A 13,273-nucleotide genomic window follows, 5' to 3' on the forward strand; every position below is an offset into this window, starting at 1 on the left:
GGGATGGAGAAAGGCTGCGAGGGCTGGAGCTGAGTGTCAATGTGCGTGTAGAGCAGCTTAGGGAGCGAGGTGCTAAGACAAAGTGCCCCGGGCTGCGTGGGGAAGACGGGAATTGTCCTGGAGCTATGAGCCGGGCTACTGGGCGTGGGGCCTTGCCCAGGCTGCGCGGGGGCGAGCTTGCTGCTAAGTTGCCGGGTCGCTGCGTGGGGCCTAGCAGGTCGCGGCGGGGAGTGCGGCGGCCGTGGGGAAAGAGATGGAGCGTAGGGACGTTTCGAGGCCGTCGAGCTAGACGCCGGGCGAGGGCCTCGGTTTGGGAGACGCGCTGTGTTAGTGCAGAAAGGCTGCAGGGCTGTCGGCGGCCATGGGGGAGGAGACAAACGGCAGAGACAGCAGACGCCTCTAGGGAGAATGAGGCTTCGGGAACACCTGGAATTGCCGGCTTGCTTGAGGCTGCAAGGGACCCTGGGGCTGTGTGGGTGAACGGGGCTGTCGGAGAGCCCGAGGTGGTGGGACCCACTGGGGCTGTGTGGGTTACCGGGTCGGGGGAGGAGGAGACAGAAGACAGGAGTCCCCCAGGCTGTGAGAGAAAAGGTCGTCCTGGATCTCTGGGGCATGAGAGCATTCTTCAACTGTGGTTGAAGGTGCAGGCTATGAGGGTAGCTTCGGGATGTGGAGAACGAAGCAGAGTCGAACTCCATCCTACAGGAGAGGGACCAGTTGAAAGAGGTGTCCCTGGCCGAGCTTCCTGGGTAGAGACAAGCTGTGGTGGTGTTACAGGACCTTGGGTGAAAGGGCAGGCTAGGGTGTTCCCCCAGGCCTCAGGACTGTCCACAGCCATGGGGCTAGGGGAGGATTATGAAAGAACCTCAGGCTTTTGTGGACAGGGACAGGCTGGGAGGGTGCCTCCGCCTGTGGATGTGCCTGGGGCTGCTGAGACAAGTTCTGGGATTGCCTCACACCTGTTGGGGAGGGGACAAGCTGTGGGAGTGCCTGGGGATGTGCAGGAGATAGGCTATGGAGTTGCTCCAGGCCCTTGGGGAAAAGGACAGACTAATGGGGTGCCTGGTGCCATGTGGTGGCCTGGGGCTATGGGAGTGCCCCGAGCTGTAGAGGGGGAGATGGGCTGTGGAGGTGCCCCACGTCTGTCAGGGAGAGGGCAGTCAGTGCAGCCTCTGGCACAAGAGGCAGTCTGTGGGGATACCCCCAGCCTATGGGGCAGGGGACAGGCTGCGGGGGTGCCTGATGCTGTGGGGGTCCCTAGAGCTGTGGTGGAGGAACCCACCTCTGTGGGTACCCCAGGCATATGGCAGAGGAGAGAGGCTGTGGAGGAGATAGGCTCTGGGGGTATCCCTGGCCAGTGGGACATAGGACAGCCTGCAGGGGTGCCTTGTGCTACTGAACAGGAAGCTAGATGTGGGGGTGACCCTGGATTCAGGGAAAAGGGACAGGCTGTGTGGGTAGAGACAGGTTCTGGAGGTGACCCAGGGTCATGGAGAGCTGCAGAACTCTCTGGTCCTAGTGAGCAGGAGGAAGGTTTTAGGGGCACCCCAGGCCTGTTGGGTATAGAACAGGCCATGGGAGTAGCCAGGGCTTTGGGGAAGGAGGAGACAGGCTGTGTCTCAGGACTGTTGAGAACAGGACAGCCAGTGGAGGTGTCCCAGGCTGTGGTGGTACCGGGAGTCATGGGCGAAGAGACAAGCTGTGGAGGTGTCCCGGGCCTGTGGGATAGGCGGCGGGCTCTGGGAGGGCCTCCAGCCGTGACAGTGCCAGGGCTTGCAGGGGAGGAGACACGCAGTGGGAACGTCCGGAGCCTGTGGGAGAGGAGGCAGGCCATGGGGGAGCAAGAGGCTCTGGTGCCTCCAGCTTTAGGAGTGCCTGGGCCCGGGGCGCAAGAGGCTGGCTATAGAGGTGTCTCCTGTCTGTGCGGGAGGAGGCAGGCTGTGGGGCTGTCTGAGACAGTAGGGGTACCCAAGGCAGCAGATGTGCCCAAACACAGGTGTGCCCCAGCAGGGGTACCCACAGGTGTGTGCGTGCCTGGGTCTGGAAAGGTGCCTGCCACTGTGTGGGTGTCTGGTCCTGTGTGTCAGGAAAGCAGCTCTCGAGCCGTTTTGAATCTGTGGGACAGGGTTTGTGCTGCCGACATACCCATGGCTTCAGGGAGGCCTCTGGCTCCAGAGGAGCTATGGCCTGTGGGGGAGGACGGTGATTCTGGGGCTTTCCCAGGACCATGGGGAGGGAGGCAGGCTATTGCAGTTCCCATGGCTCCGGAGGTCCCTGGCCTTGTGGGGGAGGAGACTGGCTCTGGGGGTGTCCCAGGGCTTTGGGGAAGGAGACAGAGTGTGAGAGCTCCTGTGGCCACTGAGGTGCTCACAGCTCCTAGGGTGCTTGGTCCCCTGGTGGTGGAGACTGGTTCTGGGGGCTTCTCAGGCTCCTCGGGAAGGAGGCAGACTGCTGATGGGGCACCTGTGGCTCCCAGGGTATCTCGGCTTGTGCAGGAGGAAACTGGTTCTGGAAGCGTCTCAGGCTTGTGGTGGGAGAGAGAGAGAGTCAGGGGACCCACAGATGCTCTAGGTCCCGAAAAGATGGGGGTACCCACCTCTGCCAGGATGCCTCAACCCATGGTAGAGAAGACTGACTCTGGAGGCATCTCAGGCTTGTTGGGAAGCAGACAGACCCCTGGGGTCTCCATGGCTGTGGGGCTGCCTGGGTCTTTGCGGGAGGAGACACTCTCCGGGGGTCTCTTGGGCCTGTCGGGAAGAGCAGAGACTGCTGGGATGCCTGTGGCTGCTAGAGTTCCCATGGCCATGGGAATGCCCATGGCTTCTGGGCTGAGGGTAGGGGATACTAGCTCTGAGGACGGTGGCTCAGGCATATGGGGAAGGAGACCAGCCACTGAAGTGCCAACTGCTGCCAGGGCTCCCAGACCTGTGGAAGGGGACGTGGGCTCTGAAGGTATCTCAGGCCTGTGGAGGAGGAGACATAGTGGAGCGGGCCCTGAGGCCGCAAGGGTGCCTCTGCCTCTGGGGGTTCTTGCAGCTGTAGGAGTTCCCGTGGCGGGGCGCGTGCCTGCTGCAGTGTGGGTGACTGGGTCCACAGGTGCAGAATTGGATGTGGGTGTCTCAGGCCTGACAGTGGTGAGAAGACAGTCTACAGAGGGAGTGGGGGCTTCAGAGGAAGAGACAGGAGGTAGGAGTATCCTGGGACAGGCAGGGAGGAGCCAGGCTATGGGGGTGTCTCACACCTGTGCGCATGGGACTGGGTTATGGAACTATCCAAGGTCTGTGGGGGAAGAAACAGCTTGTGAGAATGTTCCAGGAGTGTCAGGGATAAGAACAGGTGTGGAGGTGCTCCCAGTTCCAAGGGAGGAAAGAGGGCTTGGCCATTTCAGAGATCACCCACATCAGAGTGGGGGGAGACAGACTGGAGGAATGTCTGTAGTCAGAGTGAGAGGGAACAGTTGGGGAGAGAATTCTGTGGGGGAGGACAGATTGAGGGGGACATTCCAGTAGTGTATAGAGAGCAGCTTAGGGGGAGGTGTCCTGGGGCTCTTTGGGAGGGAACAGGTTGGGGGGAGGTTTGTCCTGGATTGTGGATGAAGGCACAGGCTGTAGGGGTGGAGATGCCCCAGGATATGTAGGGTGACAAATTGGGAGGTTTCCTAGAGCAATGGGGAAGGGACAGATTGCAAGGAAAAGAGTGCCCCAGGACTTTGTATAGGGGTGGATGTCCCTGGACTTTTTGTGTGCATGTATATGTGTTGCATCACTTGAGGTTTCCTGGAACTGTGGGGATCGCCTAGTATTTTCCTAGTGGAGAATGGACTGTTGAGGCCTTTGGCACATGGAAGCCACCAGGGAGAAAGTACTGACCATGTGAAAGTTGCAGATGCCTTGGCCCCAATTCTGCATACTCCATTCCATGGCTCCAGTCCCCAACCAGTGATGATATCAAGCCAGTTGGGATGGCCTGGCTAATGCGCCTTGTCCCATCTGCTTCTTTGATCATGTGTCTACAGCCTTAGAAATAAGGACTCTTGGACAGCTGCCTTTATAGTCCTACAGATGTATCTGTCTTTAAGCAAATCCAGACTACTAACCTTTGATTTATTCAAAAGCTTAAATTAGGATTTTTTTTAACTTTGAATATCCCAATTGATTTACTGTAGGATTCTTTGAGAAACAAATTCCCCAGTGCGTTTAAAATTAGTTAGTTCACAGACTATCAGCTTACCTCAACAAATGTTGAGTTAAATTGTCTACTATGCTCAAGCACTGTGTTGTGGGAAATAGAAGAGTGAGAGAAGGCCCTTACCCTCAAGAAACCTTGTCTAGCTGGGAAGATGAGACATATGCCTGTGAAACAGGTAAATAACAATATGAGACAGCACTGTGATAAGCACCTGAGTGGCAGGGATAACGAAATGTCTATAAAGGAGCGGCAACAATAAGGGTATAGCCGTGTACAGCCTACTGAATGGTTTCATATCTTCTGTGTGTGTGTGTGTGTGTGTGTGTGTGTGTGTGTGTGTGTGTGTGTAGGCTAGGGAGAAGATGGGAGAAATTGAAGATTGAGAAAGATCATTCAGCTAGTTCATGGAAAATCTTGGTTTGGATCTAGAAGTTCTGATCCTGCATGTTTACTTAGAGTCTTTCAGGGTTTTGTCCATTTGGACTACTGGATAGAGTGAAGCATACTGCTTTTTGACTAGTGTTAGGATCCGTCAACATAGACTATGCATCCATAAAATCGACCTCCTGGAAAGAGCTAGTTTACCATAGCAGAGTTGCTTTTGGAATAATGTCTTGCTGGATACCCTTGAGATTTGATATTTGGAATGAAAAGGGCCAAGAGATTATCATTAATATAGTAAGTGTTCCTGTATTTCTTTGAAAATGAAAATTTCAAAATTGTGGTTGCTTTTATAAATTGAAACTACCATATACCTGTCTTTAAGCAATCACTCTTAGTATGAGGTTGCTATGGGCTATTTCTAGAATATTGTTATGCAAGCATGGCATTGTGCTTTATTCTGTTCCCTTGTTTGAACACTGTTGGTCTGAAATAGCTTTGTTTTATTTTAGGACTGGTTTTAGGGAAGACTTGCTCATGACAAGGCTGTCACTATTGTTCTACACTATTTAACATCATGGGACCAGGCCGACCAGCTTCAACCTGTGTTCATCTAGCATCTAGTGCCCAACTAGATGGGAGGAGTGACCTCATGAAACTTCAGACCCAGGTAGTTTTGTTTCTTAAGATTTTTATTATGAAACATTTCAAACATAAGGAAAAGTTGAAAGAAAAGGACAATGAATGCTTTTGAAATCACCTTCTAGATTCAGCAATTGTTAACAATTTGTCCTGTTTTTCTATCCAACCATCTCATCTGTCTCTCTAAAAATTTTGCAGAACCATTCCCAAATAAATTGAAGACATCATGATACTTCTAAATATTTGAGAATACTTGTAGTAAAAATAAACTCACCTACTTAATCATAATACCATTATACCTAAGAAAATGGACAAAAAATAATTCCCTAATATTATCTAATAACCTGTCTTTATGCAACTTTACTCAGTGTCTCAAAAATGTCTTTTTCTCCAACATTATATTATGAAAATCTTCAAACATATACCAAAGTTGAGTTAACATTTAGATTCCATTAATATTTTACTATAGTATTTCATTGTCTTTTTTTTTTTTTAATTTTAAGACAGAGTCTCGCTTTGTTTCCCAGGCTAGATTGAGTGCCGTGGCGTCAGCCTAGCTCACAGCAACCTCAAACTCCTGGGCTCAAGCAATCCTTCTGCCTCAGCCTCCCAAGTAGCTGGGATTACAGGAATGTGCCACCATACCTAGCTTATTTTTTCTATATATATTAGTTGGCCAATTAATTTCTTTCTATTTATAGTAGAGATAGGGTCTCGCTCTTGCTCAGGCTGGTTTCAAACTCCTGACCTCGAGCGATCCGCCCACCTCGGCCTCCCAGAGTGTTAGGATTACAGGCGTGAGCCACCGCGCCCAGCCTTTCATTGTCATTTGATCATCCCTCTAGAGATCCATCCGTCAGTCTATCTTATTTTTTGACACATTTCAAACTCAGTTGCAGATGTGAATACCCTAACTACTTCCACATGCATGTTGTACACCAGAATTTACTCTTTCTTTACCAATTCTTTCAATATAAATTTTATATCAGAAATGGTGAATACATTGGAATGTATAAATCTTGTCATATTTGCTGAGTTTTGACAAATGCATGCATATGTGTAACCCATAGCTCATCAAGATGCAGATCATTTCTATTCTAGAAAGTTCTCTTAATGCCCTTTCCCAGTCGAGCCCCATCCCTACCCTCCAGAGGCAACCACTGTTCTGATTTTTTTCTACCATAAATTAGTTTTTCCTATTCTAGAACTTTATATAAATGGGATCATGTAACATTTATAATGTTAATACAATATATGGGATCATATAACATTTACTCCTTGGTGTAAGGCTTCTTTCACTAGGTTTAAAGTTTTTGAGATTTATCCATGTTTTTATTTGTATCAGTGGTTTGTTTCTTTTTAATCCATTTTACTAATTCCATTGTATGAATGTACCATAGTTTATCCATTCTCCAATTGATGGACACCTGGCCTGTTTCAATTTGGAGTTATAAATAAAGCTGCTATGAATGTTCTTATGCAGAGCTTTTTATGTACATGTTTTCATTTCTCTTGAGTAAATACCTAAGTGAAATCGCTAGGTTATAGGGTCAGTGTATATTTAGTTTTATAACAAACCATCAGACCTTTTAAGAGGTGGTGGTGTCATTTTATATTTCTACTGACAATGTATTAGAGTTCCAGTTGCTCCACATCTTTGTCAACATATGGTGTTGCCTTTTTAATTTTAGCCATTATGGTGGGTGTGCAGTAATATCTTATTGTAGTTTATAAATAATTTTTTTACAAGTTTGATATAATTTCAGACTGATGAAAAAGTTGCAAGAATAGTACACAGAATTCCTGGATACTCTATTCTCAGATTCCCCAGATGATAACATTTTACTGCATATCTCCTCTCTCCTACTCCCTCTGCATATATTATTTTCTAAACTGTTTAAAAGTAAATTGTAGGCATGATGCACTTTTACCCCTAAGTTCTTGTGTATTTTTGTGGATTTCCTAAACACAAGGAATTCTCTCATATAATCATAGTATAATTATTGAAATCAAGAGATTAACATTAAATTAATACTAATACTGTCATGTACTCTACAGACCTTATTGAGATTGTTAATTGTCCCAATAATGTCCTTTATAGCAAAAGAAACTCCAAGATCATAAGTTGTATTCAGTTATCAAGTCTCTTGAGTTTCCTTTAATCTGAATGATTTCTGAGTCTGTTTTTTCATTTTGTGGCATTGACATTTTTGAAGAATACAGGCCTGATATCTTTTCATAGTTATATTCAAGTTTTGGCAGGGAAACCACTGAAATGATGCTGAGTACTTCTCAGTGGATCTTATCAGGAGGGAGGTACATGCTGTCAGTTTGGTCCCATCACTGACAGTGTTGACTTTAATCATTGGATTAAGGTGGTACTGCCAGGTTTTTCCATTGTAAAGTTATTCTTTACCTTGTAAAGAATTAAAAAAGTATCTGTCTTTGAGACTATGTTAATATCTTTTTACTCCTCAAACTTTCCCATACTAGTTTTAGCATTCATTGATGATTCTTGCCTGAATCAAATTTTTATTATGATGGCTGGTAAATGGTAATTTCTAATTTTACCCTTCCTTCTACATTTATTATTACTTATTACTGTAAGGAAGAGCTTTCTCTTCTCTTCCTATTTATTGATTTCAGCACAGACTCATAGATTTTTACTTTTGTCAGTAGTTTGTAATTCTTTACTATCATTATTTATTTTGATGTGCAGATATTTATTTTGATGTTCATATGGTCTCTAATTTGGCCACCAAAAGCCACTCAATCTTTGACCCATCAATCTTTGATCCCTTTATAGTATAAAAAGATATTCCAGGATCAACTTGCTTTTTGTCCTGTCCTAGCCCTGGAATCAGCCATTTATCCCTTTCTCCTTTTAGGGGAGAATGGAATTTAAAAATCAATATCTTAGAGTAGAGATGCTCATTGATACTGGAGTGTCATTGTTTCTAAGCCCTCTCAGAAGACAGAAGTGGGAAATATATATACTTGTGTGCATATATACACATGTATAAATATCTGTATGCACATCTACAGTCACATACATCTATATCTCTTTCCCTACTTCCTGTCTTCCTCCCTCCCTCCCCCCTTCTCTCTCTCTCTCTCTGTTTCTTTCTTTTTCTTTCTTCTGTCCATCTGCCTATATGTCTATGTTAAAACCCACGAGTTCACACATGTATCTCCAATTCCAATCCAATACTCCATATTTCTAAGTCCTTTGTTCAACAGTGTGAAGTCTGGCTCCAGTTATAGACAATATACTTACTTATTTGCTCAGTCCTAGAATGTTCAAAAAATAGTTTCAGAATTGTGTTCCATTCCTCTGTTAAAAAAAAAAAGCCTACAAATTATAGTTCAGTATTTGTTTAGAGTACACTTGTCTTTAGCCTGAGGTCAGATAATCCAAATGTTGTGTTTGAAAGTTAGTTGGGTTAATTTTTTTAACCTTCACTTTTTGGTGTGGTTATGTTATTTATTTGAAGTTCAGTTTGGTTTATTGATTTCTGTTAGTATTCATTTTTAGAGTTTTCCTCCATCCTTATAGATTTTAGTATTTTCTTCCTCCCTCCCTCATTCATTCATTCATTTCTTCTTTCCTTCCTTTTGTTCTTCCTTCCTGTCTCTCATGTGTAAGTGAAACATTAGCATGGTTCCAAATATTTAGGTATATTTGATATATTCAGAGGAGTGTTAAATGGTACCCCATTCCCTCTATCTTTTCTACCTGATTCCCACCTATACCCTGTAGATAACTCATTAGTGTCTGATTTTTCTTTTCTGTTTCTTCTTGCACAAATCATCTGATGCATATATATTTTCTCATGTCTCCTTTTTTCTTATGTGAAGGGTAGTATAGATAAACTACAGATAAACTTTTTGCACTTTGTACTTTTTGCTGAACAATATATCCAGAGAAATCTCTCCACATCAGTTCATAGAGCTGCTTTTTTACATCTTCATGGTACTCCATTGTGTGGGTATACGATAGTTTATTCAGCCACTCTCCTATGTGGGCATTTAGGGTAATTGCATTAATTTATGATTACAGACAGTACAGCAATGAGTAACCCTGTGCATATGTATTGTTGGAGATGTATCTGCAGGGTAAATTCCTAGAATTGAGACTACTAAGTCAAAAGGCAAATGCATATGTGGTTTTGTTAGATATTGCCAAATTTCCCTCCATAAGGATTGTGCCAATTTACATTCCCACCAGCACTCTATGAGGGTGCCTATTTTCCCACAGCCCCACCAAAACAGCATGTATTGTTATACTTTTTAATTTTTGGTATACTGTTGGGTGATAAATGGTATTTCAGTGTATTTTAAATTTGTATTGCTATAAGAGTGAATATCTTTTTATGTTTAAAGGCCATGTTTGTATATTGTTTTGTAAATTGGTCATGTGTTTTGCCCATTTTCTATTGAGTTTTGATTTTTTTCCACCTCGCTTTTTAAGATTTATGTATAGAAGCCTTTTGTATTTGCAAATGTTTTTCTTCCAGTTTTTCTGTTCTACTTTTGACTTTGCTTATGGTGCTTTTTGCCATGCAGAAGTTTTTTAAAAACTTTTAGATTTTAACATAGTCAAACCTTTTGCTCTTTTCTTTTATTACTATGGATTTTGAGTCCATTAGAAAGCCTTTTCCTAAACCTAATTTAAAGTGGAAGTCTCATATATTTTTTCTAGTACTTAAAACACATCTCTGAAGTATTTTGGGTTATTTTTACTTTAGGGGGAAAGACTTTTTCCAAATAAGGCTGTAAGTTTCAAGTACTGTTCATCAATCTTTGTACCTTTCAGATGGAAACCATTTTTTTGTCTTTAGTGAGCTTTTTAACTACTTTTTACAATCCAAAATACTTTGCTGAAGTTTTATCATGATGAATTATTTTAAACTGACTCTTGATACACATGATTATATAAACATATTCATTATGAGAGTAGGAAAACCATTTCTTAGATAAAGGCATCAGAGGACTGGGTTCATTGAATTTGTAGGCACGAATTCTTCTAAGCCTATTTACCTGTTTTTGAAAGGTTCATTCTGGAAGGTCCAGGAGCGTACATATTTAAAGCCATAAAATTGTTTGTTTCCTTTGACCTAGTCATCCCAGATCATTTATCCTAAGGAAATAATTTATGAAGAGAAAAAACCTAAATGCATAGAGATACTAATTGAAGTAATATTTCTATTAGTGGGAAAACTGGAACAACCTAAGTGTTTAATAATAACATTATGTTAGGTTATGCATGAAAAGGCCATTCATTGGATTTTGGAAAATGCAACCATGAAAAATAAAAACTATAGGAATATTGAAGCATTCTTAAGTGCAAAACAGCAAAACTTGTATTTATTATGAGGAAAACTGACAAAAACTGGGGCCTGCTTAAGAAGGCGTAAGTGAACTGTTTAGATCAAGATGCACTTTCATAGAATGAAAGATGAATTCTGCTGCCAGATGAAAAATCCCGGAAGACCTGAAATATTGCCAAATGGCTTAGCTCTGGTATGTCTGTGTGTTACATCTGTGGAGCAATTTTTAGGAAAGCTCTAATGGATTGTGTCGGTTACTTGCAGAAGCATAACATTTAAAATATATATATTTTTAATTATTGTAAATAAGTTATACTTATTTATGGGGTACCTGTGATATTTTGATACAAGCATATAATGTATAATGATCAAATCAAGGCAGTTGGGATACCCATCACCTCAAGCATTTGTCATTTCTTTGTGTTAGTGATGCAGGGGGTGTCCCAGTGAAGGGAGGAAACCTCCCTGAACTTGCCAGGTGTGTTCTTGGCTTCCTGAAGGAATGAATTTGAGAGTGAGCCAACTATCTACAGGAAAGTTTTATTGAGACAGAGACAGACAACAGATCCCATTCCATGGACAGATCCTTTCCTGAGCAGGAGGGGGGGCCCCTTATGGTGTAATTGGTAATATTTTAGATGTTCAAAAACCCTGTAGTTGACTAGCATTGTCTTGAGGTCAGGCCATAAAGGTTAATCATAAACTTCTGTCATAGAAAGGTAAGCACAGTTCGTAAGGCTTAGTAAAGCACCCATCCTCAAGTGGTCTCACGCAGTGACTTACTGGCGACTTCCTTATCCAGAGTGATTAGGGTCTGATACCAGTCAAAATGGCTGCCCTCTCAGGCTTTCTTGACCTTCCTTTTCTGCCTTATCCCTACATTATTAGGAACATTCTAATTCCACTCTTAGTTATTTTGGAATGTACAATAAATTATTGTTAACTATAGTTGCCTTATTGTGCTATTGAACACTGGATCTTATTCCTTTTATCTAACTGTATTTTTGTATCATTAACCATCCTCTCTTTATCTCCCACCTCTTCATACCCCTCTACTCATCTTCCCAGCCTCTGGTAACCGCTCTCTGTCTCCATGAGTACAATTTTTTTTGGTTCCCACATGTGAGTGAGAACATGTGATATTTGTGTTTCTGTGCCTATCTTATTTCACTTAACGTAACGTCCTCCAGTTCCATTCATGTTGTTGCAAATGACAGGATTCCATTCTTTTTTATGGCTGGAATAATATTCCATGGTGTATATTCTATGTGTGTACCAAATTTTCTTTATCTGTTCATCCATTGATGGACACTTAGGTTGATTCCATGTCTTGGGTATTATGGAAATGCTGCAATAAACATGGGAGAGCAAATAATATCTTTGATGTACTAATTTCCTTTCTTTTGGGTATATACCTAACAGTGGGACTGCTGGATCATATGGTAGTTCTATTTTTAGTTTTTTGAAGAACTTTCCTACTGTTTTCCATTATGATTGTGCTAATTTACATTCCCATCAATAGTGTATGAGGGTTCCCCTTTCTCCACATCCCTGCCAGCATCCATTATTGTCTATCTTTTGGGTAAGAGACATTTTAATTGGGGTGAGATAATATCTCATTATAGTTTTGATTTACATTTTTCTGATTATTAGTGATGTTGAGCATTTTTTCATATACCTATTAGCCATTTATATGTCTTCTTTTGAGAAATGTCTATTCAGATCTTTTGCCCATTTTTAAAAACAGATTATTTGTTTTTTTCTATTGAGTTATTTGAGCTCCTTATATATTCTGGTAATTAATCCATTGTCAAACAGGTAATTTGCAAATATTTTTTCCAATTCTGTGGATTTTTCTCTTCACTTTGTTGATTGTTTCCATTCCTGTGCAGAAGCTTTTTAGTTTGATACGATCCCATTTGCCCTTTTTTGCTTTGGTTGCCTGTGCTTTTGAAATTTTACTCAAATCTTTGCTCAGACCAATGTCTGGTATTTTTCCCCAATGTTTTAATAATTTCTTAGTTTCGGGTCTTAGATTTAAGCCTTTAATTAATTTTTATTTTATTTTTGTGTATGGTGAGAAATAGGAATCTAGTTTCATTCTGTTGCAAATAGATATCCAGTTTTCCCAGCATCATTTTTTGAAGAGACTGAAAATAAGTTGACTGTAAATGTGTGGATTTATTTCTGGGTTGTCTATTCTATTCCATTGGTCTATGTGTCTGTTTTTATGCCATTACTAGTATGTTTTGGTTACTATAGCTTTATAATATAATTTGAAGTCAGGTAATGTGATGCCTCCAGCTTTGTTCTTTTCTATCAGGATTGCTTTGGCTGTTTAGGGTCTTTTGTGGTTCTATATAAATTTTAGATTATTTTTTCTATTTCTGTGAAGAATGTTATTGGTATTTTGATAAGGATTGCATTTTATCTGTAGATTGCTTTGGGTAGTATGGACATTTTAACAATCTTAATTCCTCCAATCCATAAGCATGGAATATCTTTCCATTTTTTTGTTTCATTTTCAATTTCTTTCATCAATGTTTTATAGTTTTCATCGTAGAGATCTTTCACTTCTTTATTTGTAGGTATTTCATTTATAGCTATTGTAAATGGGATTACTTTCTTAGTTTCTTTTTCAGATTGTTCACTGTTGGCATATAGAAATGCTATTGATTTTTTTTTTTTTTTGAGACAGAGTCTCACTTTGTTGCCCAGGCTAGAGTGATTAC

The 13,273-nt window shown here is 42.3% G+C and overlaps 2 protein-coding genes across 3 annotated transcripts in view; both read left to right on the top strand.

Annotated features, from left to right (window-relative positions):
* Nucleotides 1–13,273, top strand: part of KIAA0753 (KIAA0753 ortholog) — a 66,794-nt gene that overhangs the window by 429 nt on the left and 53,092 nt on the right. Inside the window, exons 1-2 of one of the 2 annotated variants that reach the window (XM_075994239.1) lie at nucleotides 3,586–4,363; nucleotides 5,082–5,239. In XM_075994239.1, coding sequence (XP_075850354.1) covers nucleotides 5,147–5,239 — 93 coding nt within the window. In that variant the 5' untranslated portion in view covers nucleotides 3,586–4,363; nucleotides 5,082–5,146. Of the gene's footprint in view, nucleotides 1–3,585; nucleotides 4,364–5,081; nucleotides 5,240–13,273 lie in introns of those variants that run through there. The other variant, XM_075994237.1, reaches the window with a different exon arrangement.
* On the top strand, nucleotides 13–3,515 carry LOC142861924 (uncharacterized). Its single transcript, XM_075994236.1, has one exon. The coding sequence runs from the start codon at nucleotides 126–128 to the stop codon at nucleotides 3,507–3,509; it is 3,384 nt and encodes a 1,127-aa protein (XP_075850351.1). The 5' UTR covers nucleotides 13–125; the 3' UTR covers nucleotides 3,510–3,515.

This window comes from Microcebus murinus, chromosome 18 (genome assembly GCF_040939455.1).
Source record: "Microcebus murinus isolate Inina chromosome 18, M.murinus_Inina_mat1.0, whole genome shotgun sequence".
Taxonomy (NCBI): Eukaryota; Metazoa; Chordata; class Mammalia; order Primates; family Cheirogaleidae; genus Microcebus; species Microcebus murinus.